General features: G+C 40.9%; 1 protein-coding gene across 3 annotated transcripts in view; it reads right to left on the bottom strand.

Moving 5' to 3' along the window:
- Positions 1-20,711, bottom strand: part of TECRL (trans-2,3-enoyl-CoA reductase like) — a 126,347-nt gene extending 105,636 nt beyond the window's left edge. For all 3 annotated transcript variants that reach the window (XM_075066766.1, XM_075066767.1, XM_075066768.1), the window contains exon 1: positions 20,446-20,711. In XM_075066766.1, coding sequence (XP_074922867.1) covers positions 20,446-20,679 — 234 coding nt within the window. In that variant the 5' untranslated portion in view covers positions 20,680-20,711. The remainder of the gene's footprint in view (positions 1-20,445) is intronic.
- Positions 20,712-21,344: the final 633 nt, after the last annotated feature.

The raw sequence follows: 21,344 nt of genomic DNA, 5'->3' as shown, positions 1-21,344 counted from the left end.
TGGGACATTTAGGAGTTAAAGTGTCTCTTTATCCTGCTGAGGTAAGGATGACACATCCTATAGAAGGATTAAATACAATTTTTATGACTCTCTGTCTTAAAAAAAAGACTTCATAAAGCAACCAGTGAAGTTATGGATTGCAATATTGATCAGCCTGGAGACAATGCTGGGACATCTTACAAATCAGAATGTCCTCTGCATGCTCCATTAATTACCTTTTGTTCCTTTCTTTGTTCAATGGAACTTGAAATGGAATTGCAAGGTTGGAACACCACACCACCTTGTCACTCACTGTACATAATTGAATAAAAATGTTTTGAAATATGCTGTGACAATTATAATTTCTTCTCCCCTTTTATTCCCTTTAAATTATTCTGGGAAGGGTGATAATCCTGCTTTTACTCCAATTCATGCTGGTTAAATATGCAAAGGTCAAAACAAAGTAAAGACCAGTCGGCCTATTTAAAAAAGAAATGCCTTTAGTTTTAAAAGCAGTTCTTATTTGGATGTAGTCAGAAGAAAACCTTCTGCTTTCCGGCCATGAAAAGTGCCATCTTGTTACCTACCCTTAGATCCATGCAAAGATCATTTTCCTGCCTCATTACTCCAACCACATTACCCAACCCTTTGCATGCTTCCATTGTATGATTGACAATTTAGCCATTCTTGAGTTGTTCTCCCATATTCTTTGGGAGAAGGAAGGATTTTTAAATTACACAATTGGAAAATATACTGTATATCCTTGCATAACTCAACAGCTAATATGTTGAGTTTAGGGATTTAGGCATGTGCTCAAAGTTAAGCAGATGGGGCTTTCCTGGATAGGGGCCTATGTGTAGAAAGTTGCAGCCTGAGAGATAAATATTTTACAAACAAAAGCATAAAATCCAGGCCCTTCTCATGAGCAGCTGGTGTCTGTTTCTGATGAATCCTCACTGGCTGCCTGGGCTGTTTCCTACCTTGGTTTTCTTGCAGGCATCTGCTATGGTTCTGTGCTATCTAGTTCTCTTCCTAGAGTTTCATCTCTCTGTGCAGCTTTTCCCAGTTTTTTGCTGAGGAGTTTTCCTCAGGATCTCTCTTAGACTTTCTGACAGCCCTCTGGAACCCCTGCTGCACTCCAGGGATAATCCCTACAACAGCTGTCCTCTTCCACTCCTCCCTGGTGACTCTTCAGTCCTTCCTTTATAGGGATCCACCAGTTTGGTTCTCCTCAGCTGGGACTAATCCTTGATTACCTGCCTCCTTCCCAGGTGATACAGAAAGGGCTAATTGGGCTCTCTGATTCCTCTTAACCCTATCCTCATCAGTATGGGCTTTATACACCACATCACAGCGAGGTTATAGTGGAAAGTGTTTTGCAACCTCGCTTGTCACTATGAGAAACCACAATGGTCTCGTATATCAGGTGTAACCTCCAGGAAGGAAGATGGTCCAGTAGGCTTGTAGGTGAGTAAACTGGGTTTAGCTCTCTACTGTATCCTGCGGTGTTCATGTGTCCATCAGATCACAAGGCACTGGACAGAGGTCTGCTTCATTCAATGTCTCAGTTCTCCCCCCCGCCCCCTGCCGCCTCTGTGTTACATAACAGGAGCCTCTTAAAGGTACAGTATTCCCGACTTCCTCAATGACATAAGGCAATTCACCTGAGGTGGAATACTCAGAAGAAGTTAGAAGTCTAGCTCCTTTTGAGCATCCCAGCCTTAGTCTCTGTGCCTCAGGGATGGAACTGTACAATGGGGCCAATAGTCAGGGCCAGCTCCAGGCACCAGCACAGGAAGCAGATGCGTGGGACAGCCAATGGAAAGGTGCAGCATGTCCAGGTCTTCGGCAGCAATTCGGCTGCGGGTCCCTCATTCCCTCTGGACCCACCGCCGAATTGCCACTGAGGAATGAAGCAACGCGGTAGAACTGCGACCAATCGTGGCTTTTTTTACATTTTTTTTTTGGCTTTGCCGCTTGGGGCAGCAAAATAGCTGAAGCTGGCCCTGCTAATAGTGCTTCCCTGCTTCACAGGGGTGCTTTGAAGAGAAACACACCGAAGCGTGTTAGGGGATCACTTATTACAGTAAGGTGTTGCCTAGGGGATAGCATGTTAGACTAAGACTCTAGAGACCTCTCTTCAATTCCCAGATCTAGCACTGAGTGACCTTGGACATGTTACTTCACCTTCTCTGTGCCTCATTTCCCCCTTCTGTAAAATGGTGGTAATGATACCAAACACCTTTGTAAAGTGCTTTGAGATCTATGGATAGAAAGAGGTGGGGTGTTATTATAGAAGTACTTCAGACAGAGAGGAGAACACAAATGCTACCTGTCCCTTTTTCATAGCATCTTTCACATTTATAGGTTGAGGAAATATAATAAGTCCACTGATGGATGCAACACAATTATGTACTTTCTAGTGCTGAAGAATTATTTTCAGTGGTTAAGGTTAAAAAGAATGTCAATAAGAATTTGAGTTATGGAATGTGAACAAATAAATAATGGTCCTATTCATTATTATAATTGAATTTTAATTAGTTTTTTAAGTTTATGGAAAACCAATATTGTTGAACTATGCACGTCCTCTATGTACTAATTTTCAATGACTATTGAAATTCTGAAACTCCACCATTTGAATTGTTTGTTATATTCGAGGTGTACAAACAGAGAAGTTGGATAAATTAAAAGAAATACTCCCTGAACGATGGAAATGTAAAGATTTTATTTCTTAGAATCCAGGACCTTAACACACATGAATCAAAAACAGAGAGACACGAAGCAGGCTGCTCCCTTTGACAGAAAGCCAAAACTCACCCAACCTTGCTTTAGGTAGGCTTTTTCCAGACTGACTCTGATCACACCCCACACACTTTCCCCAGAACTCCCTAGCCTGGAAGAAGGACCAGGAAACCCTTTACGATTTAAAGTAGTGGCTTGAAAATTGTGTGCAAATTACAATACATCACAATGTTCATTAACATTAGACGGCCAGAGCCTTAGTTAGCGCAAATCTGCTCAAGCAGAGTTATGTCAGCTTACACCAGCAGAGGATGCGGCCTTGAAAGTAGATAAATAACTGTCATGGGGTCACTCACCACACTGGCACCTTCTGCTGGGCATTTTGGGAATTAGCTCGGACCTAGCAGGTGTCTCTCCCGGGGTGGTGGTGGCTCTCCCATCTTTGCCTCCAGGCCCATTGCGACTCCTTCCTCTCGGTGTCTGCTTCGTGGCGCAGCCCCCTGGCCATCTCACCATCTTGTACCCCCCCTTTCTGGGGAACTCCTTCAACAAGACCCCAGCCACTCCTCACAGCAGCTTGGCAGTCCACAACCAGGCCGCTCCTTCAGCAGCTAATGGGGCAGGGCAGCCCAGCAGCTTCCTGCTGCCTCTTCCTTCCAGCTCACTGTCTCCACTTCCCCAGAGCCTTACTTCCTTCGGCTCCTGCCCCTGGCTCCAGCTCCTTTGCCCTATTCCCAGGGCCTCCAGCCTGTAATTCCTGGCAGCCCACCAGGAGTCCCCTAAAAAAAACCAGCCTTCTCCCTAGGGCTCCGTGCAGCAGACTAACTTGCTCTGGTCTGCAGCTTCCTTTTATATGGGCCAGCTGGGCCCTGATTGGCTAGTCCAGCCACCGCCCTAATTGTCTGCATCTGCCGCCCTGATTGGCTATTTCCATTGCAGCCAAATGGCTGCCTGCTGCTCAGCCTCCCTAGGCTGGTTTTATCCCTCCCAGGGCCAGTCCTATTGGGTTCTGGGAAATGGGCGGGCACCCCGTCCCAATAACTACTGGGAATGCCATTTATTTTGTTAAAATGAAGCATGCAACAAGTATCCCTTCATTACTGCTTCCATATACAGCCCTTGCCTAGGGCACATGCCGTGCTATCAGCAGGAATTGATGGCTTCTAATTCATCTTCATTTTTTTGCCTTTGACTTCGCTTTAGCAGATTTGTTCTTCTTTGTGCTCATTTTCAGAGTATTAAAAAAGATGTTGCACTGTCCATCTCCTCCCTACCTACTCTCCAGCTCTGACCCCATTTGAGCTTGAGCCATGAATGAATATGATGATAATCACTTCCAAACACTATATTATTCACCAGTGTCCCATGCTTATGGGAGATAAGTGGTTACATGTAAGAAAATATCTTCAGCAACTGCCAGTGATTAAAGCTTCTATCATGGAATTTGATACCTTACCCATGGATTGCTGTGGAAGTTATACACTAAGGCCCGGACACATACAGGTACGGAAATCCAAGAATGTCAGGAGCCTAAATACCCTAAAGTGAGATCTGGATCCAGACTTTCCCAGAATTCACAGATGTTCAGGACTATGGTGTTAGGTCAAGCCCATTATCACCTACACGGGTATTGTTTCACCACAATTAGTAATTTACTACTGATAATTGTGTGCTCAGATTGGCTTTGACATATAAAATAATCGGAATGACAGACTTTGTGGTTCTGAATTAATTTCACATGCAGACAGCATACAAAAATATCAAGAATAGAAGGTCCAAATTCTCTGCTAGCGCAAATCAGCACAGATGTATTGACTTCTGCAGAGCTGTGCCGATTGACAGCATTACAGTATTTAGTCCCAGAGGTATACTAGACTGATATCACAGTAGTAGCTATATTTAGGTAATATATTCGGTAGCAGTTTCCACAGATGCTCTAAACAAAAGGTTGTTGTCATCCTGGAGAACTTTGAATCAATCAAATCCATATTTGAAAAGTGTGGTGGAAGTAGAGCACAACTATTAATAATGTTTTAGGAAATTTCACTTTCCTCTACAGTTACAGAATCCCTTTGCACCTGGAGGCTGAGAATACTTGAATACTATGAGGTAGTCATTATTTTCTACTTTCCCAGTGTCATCTTGGCACTTCAAATAGTCTCTCTTTGCAAGGAAATTGCTGAAAGCAAAGGACAGATAATGCAGGAAAAAACTTAAAGCACTAGGGTGCGATAAGGTAAAATGGAAAGAGAAAGAAGACTGTTAACATTTAAAAAGCTTTCAATCCACTCCTGATTTTATTGTGCTCATTTCTGAGCAAACCTCACCAGCCTTGCTATGGAGCATCACTTCATAGCGTCATACAGAAAGGACACTACCAAGGTTAAGTTCACATTGCAGGCTCAGAAGGAAGGTCTGGTGGTTAAGAGGATTCAGGATATCTGTGTTTAGTTCCCTGCTCTGACACAGGTTTACTGTGTGACATTGGACAAATCACCTAATCTCTCTGTGTCTCATTTCCCCATCTGTAAAATAGAGATAATAATCCTGTTCTTCTCTTATTTTGTCTATTTAATCTGTAAACTCTTCAGTAGGTCAGGGGTTTGTTACAGGAGTGGGTGTGTGAGATTCTGTGGCCTGAGTTATGCAGGAGGTCAGACTAGATGATCATAATAGTCCCTTCTGACCTTAAAGTCTGTGAGTCTATGAGTAGAGCTGGGAGAAATTTTTCAGACAAAATTTGTTTTGGTTCAGGATATATTTAGCCAAAAATGTGGATTCAATTCAACTGGAAAATGTTGTGGATTTGTTTTGAGTTCTGCAAATTGTTTCAGTCAAACTAAAAAATCAAATTCCAGGAAAGCTGACACATTTCGTTTTGACATTTTTTAAATGAAGCATTTCAATTTTTCACGCTGACATAACATTTCATTTAGAAATTATCTTACTTTTATTTTTTTTTTAATGTTAAAAATGCCTAAAATTGAAATAAAATTTTTAGCTTCAGGTGGACCAAATCATTTTATTTGACCTGAAATGAATTGTTTTTCAACTTTTCGATGTATTAAATATTCTGGGAGGGGGGAGAATGGTTTGCAAACTTCTTTTGGGGGGCGGGGGAGAAAGAACAGACAGAGAATTGAAAAATCAGTTATTCACCCATCATTGCTCTTCTGGGCTAGGACTGACTCTAACTGTGTTCCCTTCACAGATTGCCCCAGCAGGCACTTTGCCTTCTTATGACCTTGACAGCAAATTCCCTAGGATCCTTGCAGGGAAATAAAAAGAGGAGAAGGAGACAAGAGAGAGCAGGAAATAAAGGAGAAAAGGTAACAGGGATTAAAAATCAGCACTAAGACTGGTGTGGTTAGAAATTCAAATATTTGTTTATAATACCAAAGACTATGAACAGAAGATGTTTGCTGCCTCTCTTTTCAACGCATTTTTTTTTTAATTGTGGAAGCACATTAAAAAGGAGAGAATGGTTTTTAAAAGATAGTTTTAAAAAAGAATAATTTAAACTTAGAAAGTCATATTATGATTACAGTATTAATATATTCCGGGGCTTATTTATAGTCCATTAGTACATGGCTCAGGTACTTTGTGAAGTACCACAGGCCTCATATTTCAGAAAGTACCTCAAACATGTATCAATCAATCATACCCTGATACATTTTAATGCTATAGTAATGCACATATCGGAGGTGATCATACAACCACATTTCCGTCATGGGTTCTGCTGATTAACCACTAGACTAATATGGCATCTGAGGCCCCCTATAATTTTGCAATGCTAGCATACAGTCATAACTTGCAATTACCCATAAATCATCCTCAATATAATGGTTCGATCCTCAGCTTTACACAGCTAAGGATCTGTCCCAATAAAAATATACTGGGCCATATCCATCCCGGTTGTAACTCCTCTTAATTTCATAGACTTACATCAGAGGAGAAGATGACCCACTGTTCCCAGGCAGGAAGATGGCTCTCGTGAACGGCTTGATGAAAAGCCCATTGATGTCAAAGGGGTTAATTTGAATCAGGCCCTCAAAATTTGGATTTCATTTTTTTTTCAAGTCTAAAAAGGCTTCTCACTAAAGTAGGAAATGAATAAGTAAAACCCTGACATTTAAAAGAGGCTTCAGAACTTTGGAAATTGTTATCATTTAAAGAAGGACTCCTCTTTAACGGTTTCTATAATTCTCGAAATAACCACTTTACCAACTTTTGCATGCCCCAAGGTTACCAGCTCTCTCCCTAGCAGAAAATCTGACCTCCGCTAAATAAATCAATAGCTTTAGAGGCTGCTCCCAGGTATTCTGTGTCCAAACCCGGATCAGAACAAGAGAAATAAAAGGGAAGAGCAAGCAGAAAATAATGCATGCGAATCTCCCCTTTGACATGAAGCTATCAGTTACAATATTGACATGTCTATGAGTAGGAAGATGAGAGTCGATTCTGGTGTAATAGAACTTAAGTGTGTTCACCTGCAGGGTATTTTGCAAAGTTCAACTAGTTACCCAGGGTAGGGTTTTCCCCTCCCTACCTAGTGGTTAGAGCAGAATTCAATTTTGAATAAATTAACAATAATAATACCTAGCTCTTAGGTCGCCCTTTCCATGAGTAGATCTCAAAGCACTTTACAAAGGAAATAAGTATCATTATCCCCATTTTACAGATGGGGAAACTGAAGCAGAGGGAGGTGAAGTGAATTGCCCAGAACCACCCGGCTGCCTAGTGCCTGAGCCAAAAATGGAACCCAGATTTCCTGAGTTCCAGTCTGGTCCCAGACTCTAGCCACTAGGTCACACTGCAAATGTCTGCTTGTAATATGCTTGTAAATGAATTATGACTTCTATTGCAGTAGAACCTAGAGGACCCAGCCCAGTTCAGTGGCCTTTGGTTCTAAATGCCATAGAAACACATTGTAAGAGACAGATCCTGACCCAAAGAGCTTATATTGAAAATAGGATATGGGAGGGTTATATACATTTCAGTGAGTTGCCCAAGGCAGGCTAGTAGGTCAGTGGCCAAGCCGAGACTAGAACCTCTGCTATCTGAGCCCTAGGCCAGAGCCCTATTTGCTAGAGCAGGATGTTGAGAAGTTGAACCAGTTCCTTCCAAATCCTCATTCCAGCACCCACCCTAAGGAGCGAGGCTTGGCCACGGGGTGGCTCCCCAGGGAGCGGCATGGAAGGCAGGCCCCACTAGGCACTGTAGCCAAGAAGCACTCCATCTCCAGGGAAGAAGATCTGCATCCAGCCAGTCCTTGACCTGTCCCCACCCCTTTCTTGTGGAGTCCTGCATTGTATATGGCTAAGTGCCACTGCATGGTCTCTCATGGGATTCTGCCCTCCCCACCCTCCCACGCACCAGCAGAACAAAAGCACACAGACTATGCTCTAGGTGGGGGTGGAGTGAGGTGCATGCTTTCTGCATGCATCTCGGTCGCTGCAAGGCAGGCAGGCTGTTCCCACTGCTGGAGGGCAGGGTGCTGCCATAGGGAAAAGTTGGTGATTCTTTAGTGAGACGTATCGTACATGAACCCAAACCTGGGGAATTAGTGCTGACTTCAGTCAGGCCCAGTGTGTTTCCTGAGGGCTGGCTTGCCATCCCAGGAGAACTCTGTTAAAGGAAATGTTACAACTGCAAGAAGAAGAAAAAACAAACAAACAAACAAACACCGGGGAGGCACTCGGCGGATTTGATGATTTGCACTGGATGAGAGCCCCTAATTTAGTTCTCCAACATTTCTGCTCATCTGAGTGTCACCACCCTGGGGCCTGATTCTTCACCACCCTGCCCTTTGCATGGTCATTTTCATCAGTGCAAAGTACACGTAAAACAGCACCAGATCACAATGGTACCATTTTATATCCCCTTTGCATTAGCTTTGCACTGGCCTTGATGCCTGCAGAAGTTGTTGGACAATGGATAATCAGGCCCACTAGCTGAATACTTCATTTGAGGTCTTCCTTTTCCGTCTTTGTCTCTCATTCTTTTTGTGTGTTGAAGGAGAGGCTTTTGAAACCTGTCTTTCTTCCATTCCCAACCTTTGCCTCCCTTCCTTTCAATACAAACAGATTCATTTCCTTCTGACTCCCATGATCTTTGGATCAGGGCCAGGTGCATTTTGTTGTGGAGGTTCAGACAGTTTCTTATTGCATCTGAACCCACTGTCCTAGCTCTATTAATGGATATAAAAGTTAGCACATAATCACTGGTTGGATAGAAAAGCTATCTTAAAAGGTATTCCGGACAATTAATGAAGGGATAATCAAGGGCTGCAAGGTACTGTAATTACTAGGAGGAAAGGTTTCTAATAATTCCATTGTTTAATAAAGCACAGATTCCTTGAAAAAGACCTTTGGCATTCATGACGTTCCATTGAAATTAATTGCATTTTTTCATTTGTGAAGTGCATGCACAGATATAGCTGTAAGGCAACTAAATTATACTAGAAAACGGTTTTACAGTTCATAGTTATAATAGCTGGAGAAACCCCAGAATTGACTGTGTTCAGAATGGCTATGGAATCTTTCAAAAGTATTATGCAAATATCCTATCTGTATTTTAGTGGTCCTGAAAATATAGGTTTTGTTTCACTGCTGCTGTTCCCAGTGATGGTCGCTGCTAGATCATGAGTGTTGGCAGCTGTTATAAAACTTGCTCTTGTCGTAAGAGAAAACCTGAGTACATTTCCTAGAAAAGGAGCTGTTCAATACTACTTCTCCTAGCCCATCACTGCCGCATTGTAGAGGAGAGTCTGATGTAAAATGAAATGTCATGTTATTGCAGGGAATAGCTTTAAGAACACTCAATACCCTATTTTAAAGGTAGCAATTGCTCACTTACAAATGAATGCAATTTTTATAAATATAACATGCAGGTCAGAGTGTGGGAAGTTAATTTAACTTGCTAGAGATGATTATACATCCCTGACTCAAGCCTGCTTTATTTGGCTGCTTGTGAGCTATGGAGGAAAATAGCTACTTTATTATTCCACTCTTCAAAGAGCGGAGATCAGTGAAGTTCCTTCTGGGTGGGATATGACACCAGAGCTCTAGTTTCTATAAAATAAGGACAAGAGACCCGATTGTGCTCTCAAGCCAGTATAAAATAGGAGCAACTCCACTGGATGATGATGATGATGGTAGCCCTAGAAGGCCCAGCCATGGAGCAGGACCACACTATGCAAGGTACTGTACAAAGGCAGAACAAAAAGATGGCCCCTTGCCCAGTTTACAGTCTAGTTAAGCAAAGAGGGTTACACCAATGTAAAACTGGTGTGAGTGAAATCAAAATCAGGCGTCATGTTGCTTTGTGGCTTATGCTGATTACACCATGACATATCATGTAGCAACAGAGGCCATAGAATTACATTGATTAATAATAATACTAATTACCATTATTCATGTGTATTACTGTAATGTCAGGGAACCCCAGTTATGGAGCAGGACCCCATTGAGTTAGAAGTTGTACAAACGTAAAACAAAAGGATGATTCCTGCCCCGGAGAGCTTCCAGTCGAAGCAGATAGAAACATCAATGATCAGTCCATAGTTTAAATATTTTTCATACATCTGAATGTTAGTAAATGCATAACTATAATACACTGGTCTTATATCATGCTTTTCAAGCATTCAAAAATCATGAGGCAGCCCCCAAAATCATGATCATGTCCTAAAAAGCACGAGATAGAAAATAAATAATAAATTAATAAATAATAATAACAACAACTAATAAATCTGACGGGCTATTTATTTGCCTGCTGGTTTGTGAGCTTTGAGGGTATAAATTTTCAAGTTTTTTGTGCAATCATGAGGAACTGAAGGATACTTTTAAGAAAAAAAGAAAATTGAGAGTCTCAGGTAATCACATGACTCCAGGAGAAGCAGCATTAAGAAAACCCCCCAATATCATGAGACTTGGGATAAAATCACAACAGTTGGCAATGCCGCATCTAACATTTATGTGCTTATTGCAGACAAGCAGAAAATGGCATGGGACAGTGGAGATGCAATGAGGAAGAGGAAGCAGTAGGCATTGGTGAGGGCTGGTTTGCAGAGCAGAGGGAAAGTGGGTTTCCCAAGGTTTCCAGAGCTCCCATCCTATGCATTTTAGAAAGTGAGATCCCCTTGTGGAGACCTCAGAAAGTTCCCAAGAAAAACATCCCTGCCGTGTAAAAGACTCAAGCCCTGGGAGTGCATCCTCGCGCATAGCCAGCAAAATGCTGAATCACATAACTGCCGAGCTTGAAGGGTTTTGGTATGGAAAGTTTTCTCTGTTGCTCGTCAGTGGGTGAGTTCTCCTGCAAACTGATGCTGTACAACACATTCTATCTTAAAAGCAACTCATGCAACATTAATTACACTGTGCCATATTTGTTGGCAAAAATCACATTGGGGAAGAATGCTACTAGAGCCTCCCCTGAGATAGTGTTTGGGGTGTGCTATAGAGCGCCGGGATCTGATTTGGATATGGATAGAGACCTCTTTAATGTTTTTAATGAAGTAAATACTAGTGGGAATTGTATGATCATGGGAGACTTTAACTTCCCAGATATATGACTGAGGACAATGCCTAGTGTAATACAGGGGTCAGATTTCTAGATTGATAGCTGATGGGATTCCTACCAAGTAGTGAAGAACCAAAATAGGGGGTAGCCATACTAGGTTTGGTTTGGTAAGTAGTGAGGGAGCTTATAGAAGAAGGTTGTTAGGACAACCTTGGTTCGAGTATTATGAGCTAATTCAGTTCAAACTAAATGGAAGGATAAACAAAAATAGATCTGGGACTAGGGGTTTTTTATTTCAAAAGGGCTAACTTTAAAGAAGTAAGGAAATTAGTTAGGGAAGTGGATTGGACTGAAGAACTTGGGGATCTAAAGGTGGAGGAAGCTTGCAATTACTTCAAGTCAAACTTGCAAAAACTATCAGAAGAAACTATCCCAAGAAAGGGGGAAAAAACCATAGGCAGGAATTGTAGACCAAGCTGGATGAGCAAGCATCTCAGAGAGGGGATTAAGAAAAAGCAGAAAGCCTACAAAGAATGGAAGATGGGAGTGATCAGCAAGGAAAGCTACCTTATTGAGATCAGAACATATAGGGATAAAGTTAGAAATGCCAAAAGCCATGTAGAGTTGGACCTTGCAAAGACAATTAAAACCAATTGTAAAAGGTTCTATAGCCATATAAATAAGAAGAAAACACAGAAAGAAGAAGTGAGACCACTAAACACTGAGGATGGAGTGGAGGTTATGGATAATCTAGGCATGGCCCAATATCTAAACAAATACTTAGCCTCAGTCTTTAATGAGGCTAGTGAGGAGTTTAGGGATAATGGTAGGATGACAAATGGGAATGAGGTAGAATGAGGATATGGAGGTAGATATTACCTCATCCGAGGTAGAAGCCAAACTCAAACAGCTTAATGGGACAAAATCAGGGGGCCCAGATAATCTTCATCTAAGAATATTAAAGGAACTGGCCCATGAAATTGCAAGCCCATTAGCAAGAATTTTTAACAAATCTCTAAACTCAGGGGTTGTACCGTATGATTGGAGAATTGCTAACATAGTTCCCTATCTTTAAGAAAGGGAAAAAAACTTGATCTGGGTAACTACATGCCTGTCAGTTTGACATCTGTAGTAGGCAAGGTCTTGGGAAAAAAATTGAAGGAAAAAGTAGTCAAGGACATTGAGGTCAATGGTAACTGGGACAAAATATATGGTTTTACAAAAGGTAGATCATGCCAAACCAACCTGATCTCCTTCTTTGAGAAGGTAACAGATTTTTTTAGACAAAGGAAATGCAGTGGATCTAATTTACCTCGATTTCAGTAAGGCATTTGATACGATGCCAAATGGGGAATGATTGGCTAAATTGGAAAAGATGGGGATCAATATGAAAATTGAAAGGTGGATAAGGAACTGGTTAAAGGAGAGATTACAATGGGTCATTCTGAAAGGTGAATTGTCAGGCTGGAGGAAGGTTACTAATGGAGTTCCTCAGGGATCGGTTTTGGAACCAATCTTATTTAATCTTTTTATTACTGACCTTGGCACAAAAAGTGGTAATGTGCTAATACAGTTTGCGGATGACACAAAGCTGGGAGGTATTGCCAATACAGAGAAGGACCAGGATATCATATAGGAAGATCTGGATGACCTTGTAAACTGGAGTAATAGTAACAGGATGAAATTTACCAGTGAAAAGTGCAAGGTCATGCATTTAGGGATTAATAACAAGAAATATTGTTCTAAGCTGGGAAGGCATCAGTTGGAAGTAACAGAGAAGGAAAAGGACCTCGGAGTACTGATTGATCACAGGATGACTATGAGTCGCTGATGTGATATGGCTGTGAAAAAAGCTAATGTGGTCTTGAGATGCATCAGGCTAGATGCATAGGCGAGGTATTTCAGTAGAGGATAAGGACGATGCTTAGTACACCGGCCATTAATAAAGGCATGGTGAGACCTCATCTGGAATACTGTTGTTGCAGTTCTGGTCTCCATGTTTAAGAAGGATGAATTCAAACTGGAACATTGTACAGAGAAGAGGCTACTAGGATGATCCAAGAATGGAAACCTGTCATATGAAAAGGATACTCAAAGAGCTTGGCTGTTTAGCCTAACCAAAAGAAGGCTGAAGGGAGATATGATTGCTTCTATAAATATATCAGAGGGAATAAATACCAGGGAGGAGAGGAATTATTTAAACTCAGTACAATGTGTGGACACAAGAACAAATGGATATAAACTGGCTATCAGGAGTTTAGACTTTGAAATTAGATGAAGGTTTCTAACCATCAGAGGAGTGAAGTTCTGGAACAGCTTCCAATGGGGAGTAGTGGGGCAAAAGACATATCTGGCTTCAAGACGTAAGCTTGATAAGTTTTATGGAGGGGATAGTATAATGGAGAGCCTAAATGAAGGAAAGGAGCTTGTGTCTGGGCTGACTATTAGTTTTTGGTACAGCGGAATATGTATCCAAATGGCTTGTGGATGGGATGTTTAGATGGGTGGATCTGAGTTTTACTACAGAGAATTCTTTCCTGGGTGATTTCTGGCTGGTGAGTTCTCTGTCCCATGCTCAGATTTGCTGATTGCATTTGGGTTGGGAGAATTTTGATCTGAGTTACTATAGAGAATTCCTTCCTGGGTGCTGGCTGGTGAGTCTTGCCCACATGCTCAGGGTTTAGCTGATCACCATATTTGGAGTCAGGAAGGAATTTTCCTCCAGAGCAGATTGGCAGAAGCCCTGGGGGCATTTTTTGCCTTCCTCTGCAGCATGAGGCACGAGTCACTTGCTGGAGGATTCTCTGCACCTTAAAGTCTTTAAAGCATGATTTGAGGACTTTGATGGCTCAGACACAGGTTTGATGCAGGAATGGGTGGGTGAGATTCTGTGGCCTGTGTTGTGCAGGAGGTCAGATTAGATGATCATAATGGTCCCTTCTGACCTTAAAGTCTATGATTCTATGAAGTTAATCTGAAGAAAAAATAGTATGTGGCAAACGCTGCAGCATAAACAAAAATGGCCGAGATGATTTAACAGTGTTCATAAATCAAACCACTGCACATTTATCACCTTAAAAATGAACTATGTCTGGGTTTTGGAATAAAGGACAAATAAAGTTGTTTGAAAAATGGTAAGTAAGTTTCACAAACAATTTTTAAATTTTCTGAGTTTTTGATAAAAAAGATGAAAACTGAACATCAACGTTTTCAGTTTTTCCTAGCTTTCCAGAACATACTGTATATGCATAGATTACAAGGGACCACTGTTTTCATCTAGTCTGACCTCTGCAAGGCCCACAACTTCCCCGAAATAATTCCTGTTTGAGCTAGAGCAGTTCTTTTACAAAAACACCAATCTTGATTTAAAAATTGCCAGTGATGGAGAATCCACCACAACCCCTGGCAAGTTGTTCCAATGGCTAATTACCCTCACTGTTAAAAATGTGCACCTTATTTCTACACGGAATTTGTCTTCTAACCCTTGGATCTAGTTACACCTTTTCTGGATAGATTGAAAAGCCCATTATCAATTTTTTGTTCCCCATGTACATACATACTGACTAGCTTTTAGGGTTTTCTTTCTTCTTCTATTTTCTTTTTTCCTTCCCTTCACTCTCCTCCTCCTCATACCTTTTCACTGCCAAAATGGGAAAAGTGAGGGTACAGAAAGAAACCCAACACAAATCTTAGCATGGTGACAATATTGTTTTATACTGAACAAAAAAAAAAAAAAAGCTTAAACAAAATATATTGACCTTCTCACTCCCCTGCAGACTGTGACTCAGCTTTAGGAAGGAGAACAGGAATTACAGTCTGTTGTGAGCAAGTGGATGGGGAGAGAGTCATAAATTCTATGGCCCGGAGGGACCATTATGGTCATCTAGCTGGACCTCCTGTATAAACACAAGTCAATAAATCTCACCAAGTGATTCCCACTTAGAACCCCAGAACTTCTGTTTGAGCCTGGGCACAACTTTTTGGGCTTTCCTCCCCTCAATTTTCTAATTTCTTCACAACAAACCCTTTGTGTCTAAAATGTTGAGTGCATGGTCTCCTTCTAAAAGAGAAGTTTGGGGAAACTTTGAAGAATAACCAGACAAAAACATTTCGAAGATAGGATCATTTGAAATTACTCAAAAAAATCTCCAGATTTTTCCCTATAACATCTAATCTCTGAGATGTTCCCTATAACATCTAAAATATTCTCCCCACCATAAATACCATTGATACTACAGGTGGAACCCTTCCTCTCCCTGCCTTCTTTAGAAGTGTTTTGGGATTTAATTTAAATATGTGACTACATTTTTACTGACGCTCATTTCTAGAATACACTCATGCTTCACCATTCATGAATAATACACGCATTACAAATACATACTGATAAAATGTTTGGAACTCACTTCATCATCCTGTCCTAGTGAATGGTGTATTCATATTCATAAATTGGTTCAAGTGGAGCACATGTTAAGTGTTAAACAGGAATAGAGGAGCTTTTCTGGATTCATAGAATCATAGACTAATAGGGTTGGAAGGAACCTCAAGAGGTCATCTAGTCCAACCCCCTACTCAAAGCAGGACCAATCCCAGACTAAATCATTCCAGCCAGGGCTTTGTCAAGCCTGACCTTAAAAACCTCTAAGGAAGGAGATTCCACCACCTCCCTAGGTAACCCATTCCAGTGCTTCACCACTCTCCTAGTGAAAAAGTTTTTCCTAATATCCAACCTAAACCTCCCCTACTGCAACTTGAGACCATTACTCTTGTCGTTCACTGCCACACTGAGAGCGTCTGGATCCTTCTTTGGAACCCCATTTCAGGTAGTTGAAAGCATCTATCAAATCCCCCTCATTCTTCTCTTCGCAGACTAAACAATCCCAGTTCCCTCAGCCTCTCCTCATAAATCATGTGCTCCAGCCCCCTAGTCATTTCTTTTGTCCTCCGCTGGATTCTTCCCAATTTTTCCACATCCTTCTTGTAGTGTGGGGCCCAAAATTGGACACAGTGCCCCAGATTAGACCACATCAATGTCAAATAGAAGGGAATGATCATGTCCCTCGATTTGCTGGCAATGCCCCTAATTATACAGCCCAAAATGCCGTTAGCCTTCTTGGCAACAAGGGCACACTGTTGATTCATATCCAGCATCTCATCCACTGTGACTCCTGGGTCCTTTTCTGCAGAACTGCTGCCTAGCCATTCAGTCCCTAGCCTGCAGCAGTGCATGGGATTCTTCCGTCCTAAGTGCAGGACTCTGCACTTGTCCTTGTGGAACCTCATTAGGTTTCTTTTGGCCCAATCTTCTAATTTGTCTAGGTCCCTCTATATCCAATTCCTACACTCCAGCGTATCTACCACTCCTCCTATTTTAGTGTCATCTGCAAACTTGCTGAGAGTGCAATCCATGCCAATGCTTGAATGCTCATCACCTTGCAGGCTAAATCTGATATACACTGTAAGCTCTTTGGGTCTCAGACTGTCTATTCACAATATGTGCGTACAGTGCACAGTACAATGGGGCTCTGATCCTTGAGTGCAACTATTTTTATCTGTCTCTCACTTCACTTGTATAACAACATTCATAGCAGAGTCCCAAGGGCTAGGTATTAAGTATCATTAATTGTGCAGAGTGCATCTATGGGATACATCTGCCTATGCAGAATGAATTACCAGTACAGCCAACTGTTGGGATTTTATCATGAGTCTTGCAATATTAGATGTTTTTCTTAAAGCCTCAGCTCTCAGAGACAGGGCATTTTATGAGAATTCCAACTTTAAAAAGATATATTTCTAGCCTTCATGGTTTCAGAGAAAAGCCTGAAAAGTTGAAGGAAGTGTATCCTACAAGCTCAGGCACCATAAAAAATGTAAAAAGAACCTAACATTTATTAGTGTTTACACTTCAAGATTTTTAAGCCAATCTCATGATTTTTTGGGGAGTGAGGGGTGGAACCCCTGACTCACAATTTTTAAATATTTGGTACTGGCACCGCTGAATTACTCTTAACCCTCCTTTCTTATACCGCTCCCTGCAGAAACTTTATTCTTTGTGCAACTACAGTCTGGCATCTTTCCTCCAGAGATATTAAGAGAAAGAAGGAATCAGTCAACATCTTTATATTTAAATATCCCATTATCATTATTAGTGAATAAACAAAGTGGGCTTAAACAAGATTAGACCCTTTTTGTGCAAGGCATGCTACACACATGTACTAAAGCCAGCCCCAAAGAGTTTACAGTCTACATAGACAAGAAAAAGGAATTATTATTATTCTACAGAAGGCAAACTGAGGCACAGAGTAATTCAGTGATTTACCCAACATCGCACAGGAAGTCTGTGTGATTAACTGAACCCACATCTCCTAAATCCTACTGTGATGCCTTAGCCACAAGACTAACTTCCTTGTTATACAGGCTACAGCACTAGGATTCTCCTTACTGAATGCACAGATCTTCTATCAACTTTAATGGGATTTCTGCGCCAGTGTAATGATGACAACTAACCCATCGGGTAGCAATGCCTGGTACTTATCGTCAGAGGGATTAATCATCTGTTCCCTCCACCTGAGCCTCCATAAGGGTGAGAGAATAAGAGGCACTTGCTCTGTCATTACTCATTTAGTTTTCCAGTCAGATTTATTAAACTGGGAATGTTACACATGCATTTACTAAGCAGCATACTCTGAATTGTTAACAATTTGCAATGACGGAATAAGAATATATATATTTTAAAATATGTGCATGGTGTGCCCGCCTATTATTAATCTTGACAGGAAATAATTGCACACAGTGCTGAGAAGTAAAGTTAATAGCAATTATATTAGAAACAGAAAGCAGACATTAGAAGTGTCATGTTAGGTCTGTGTCTATGCTCCATTTAATTAAGCAGCAGGTTATGTGAAATTTAGTGAAACGTTCTCTTCATTGCTGTAATAAACTATAGAAATATGGTGCATTGATACCAATGAGCTCTTGTTGCAATAGAGAATGAATGTATTAATCTCTGCCTTTGAGTTGCTTTGGAATGGGATTTCCATAGTATACTACGGGGTTTCAACGCTCAGATGAATGGGAATTGGACATCCAAACTCCTCAGGCAGCTTTGGAAATCTGAGGCTTGTGTTATTTTTCCAATGATCTCTTGTACAATGCCTGGAGGTGGGGGTAGGGGAGGCACTCCTGGCAGCCAGTGCGCAGGTGGCCCTGGCTTTCTCACTGGACGCCACAAGCTCATGAATTCAGCTGCCCTCTCTGTAACTGAGCCTTTTTAACTTGCCTTTTATGGAGCATGTCACAACCATCACCCAGGTATGAAGTGGATAATTACTATATGTCCTCTCTTGAAGAGGGGAAGCCTAAGGTTTTGGGAGGTTATATCTCAAGAAAGCCCAAAAATCAGTACCATAGAGCCCCATTTATCTGACCCTACATTATTTATCTCTCTGTATTAATGGAACAACCAGTGCACACAGGTCCAGAAGTGCGGTCTTTCTCCTTTAGCGCTGCAGTCTTGCACTTTCCCATTCTCCAGATTATCTGGATTTTTGATTATCCGATCTGGTCGCAGTCCCAATTAGATTAGATAAACGGGGTTCTGCTGTAGCAGGACTAAAACCAAGGCCTCCTGGCCCATAGCTATTCCAGAACACCACAGTAATGTTTAGACAAGTCATTTAGGGTGGGATTTTTCAAAGGTGCTTAACATTCACGTAACTCTGCTCCCATTGCAGTAAATTCCATAAAGGCAATGGGACTACTGATGAACTTAAAGTTAGGTAAATGCTTAAGTGTTTTTTTGGGGGGAGATTGGAGACTTTATTCAGTATATTTTCAAAATTACTTTATTAATTATTATTATATTATTATTATATGAGATCTAGTTAGTTTTGCAGTACAGATATGATCACACATTAAATAATAATAAATAATTTATTATATCTTTATCATAAAATATTTTGCAATATTAATCCAAACTAATGGACGTATTTAATATGAACTATATATCTATACTACAGAATGGTGCTTTGAAAGACCATGAACACTGGAAAATTTTTGGCGCATCCCAGCTTGCAGTTATAAAAGACGTTAAAATAAATATCTTTAGAAGTCTGAGTTATTTGTTCCAGTGAAGGGGAACAAGATTTTTCAGTGGGGAAGATAATAAACCATTACTGTTTAGCCAAATGACAAGTCTTATAATTCTGCTGTGCCATGCTAATGTTTATACTCTAAAGAAATATTCTGTATTTTGCAATTTTCCTTGCAAAATACAATTGGTCATTGTATAGTTCCATTGATTCAATGCTGATTTTTTTCCAGCTTTTCTATTTGTAGTTATCCAACATTAATAAATAGCTTTGAATGTATCAGTGGTCAACTCTGTTATAGAAAATCCTATGCTTCTGTACTTATAGCCTATATTTGCAAAGAACACATCTAAGTCACGCCATTGACTTGGCAACTCTGAGTCCACATAGTCACATAGTCCCTGTGCAAAAATGAATTATCCTCTTTTTCCCAAAAGCCATGGGGAAACCAGCCTCCAAATCTGCAATAGAAATCTGTGATGAAGACATTTATTTTTAGATAAAGTCTCTTGAGGTGTTTTCTCAAGCCAGCACTTACTTATGTGGTAGAATCCAATCCTATCCCATCCTTTTGCCACACTTGTCTATAATCTGAATGTAACTTAAGCCCCAGGATGTACGTCATTAACACAAAAATCTCTCTTAGCCAAACTGCCCTTTGTGAAAATCTATTCTGAATCCTGGTTCCCCTTTGGATAAATGGGGTTTCCACTGAATGCATTTGGACACTAGAAAGAACCTATACTACTGCAGTGACTCAAATCTTTGCAAATATCTTATAAAACTGAATTGCCTTTTCTAAAGTGTCTGTTTAAGTATTAGGCCCTGAAATAAACATTGCAATCTCATAAACATTAAGACGTAAGCAAAGAATCTGCTTGATTCTGGTGACCAGTCAGCAGGTTTAAAAAGTCCAAACGTATTTATTTGCAAAGGCTTTGGAATACGAGGAAAAAGAACCAAAGGAAGGTGAATTAGGAGACATTGAGTATGTCCCAGCAGGATGAACAAGATTAAATCCGTCTTAGGATAATATTACACTAGAGGAAAAAGTAAACCATAACGGCATCTTTTGAATCACACACTCAGCAGTGTGCCGAAAATGACACACACTCACCTTATCCACCACACAGATCTGCCTCTTACTTTGTGCATCAAGGATTTCCACTTCAAAGTAAGTGATTTTTGAATGCCTGAGTATGGGTGGTGATCTGAGCTGGCCAGCAGAGAGTACAAGCTGAGACAAGTTGAAAAAAGACCTCCTGTCATTCTGTGGCCCCGGCAGTACGGCTCCATGCACAGCAAAGTCCTTCTTGTGTTCTGGAGTGCTCGATTTACGCCTTCTGAACATTGTGTGACCCAGCAGCAGCAACTGTCATATCGACACAGGACACTTCCAAGGGGAAATGTGTCCTCTCTGCATCATTTAAATACAAGCATGGACGGATGAGACATTAAAGGTCAAGTAGCATTCCATTTTGAGAATCCAGTTTTATTTAGCAGGACTGAAAACAATGGCTCTCTAATCCATTTCTATATTTAACTTGCTATTGTGATGTGTTGCTCTTTTATTTATTTTTTAAACCAGTATTTGAAATAACACATCCTACTTACTCCCTTTATCTTGATTCTCTACTATGACAGGTCAGTCCCTGAAATTCCAGGGCCGGAAAGGAATCAGGAATGAAATGCAATGAATACCACAGTTATCTATCTGGGCTAGGTGTTTAAACATGTCCATATATGAAAAATATGTGAAATGTCATCTACCCTAGAGCTGTTCGTTAATGCACACAGGGAAGTTAAAACAACAAAATGCCAGGACTTCATCAGCAGAACTCGAGAGCTGCTGACATATCCTGGTGGCAGAAAAGGTTTGGCATTTGGCTACGTTTAATGCAATGCATGGTATGTTATATATTCAGAGCAGAATTCTCTTCTCAGCTATGCCAATATCATTGAAGCCAAAGAAATTATACCAGTGCAAGGCTCCATTTCAGGAAAGCGTTCATGCTC

This window comes from Chelonoidis abingdonii, chromosome 5, assembly GCF_003597395.2.
Source record: "Chelonoidis abingdonii isolate Lonesome George chromosome 5, CheloAbing_2.0, whole genome shotgun sequence".
Taxonomy (NCBI): domain Eukaryota; kingdom Metazoa; phylum Chordata; order Testudines; family Testudinidae; genus Chelonoidis; species Chelonoidis abingdonii.
Note: the sequence above shows the minus strand (reverse complement) of the source record. Positions and strands in the feature narration are given on the sequence as shown.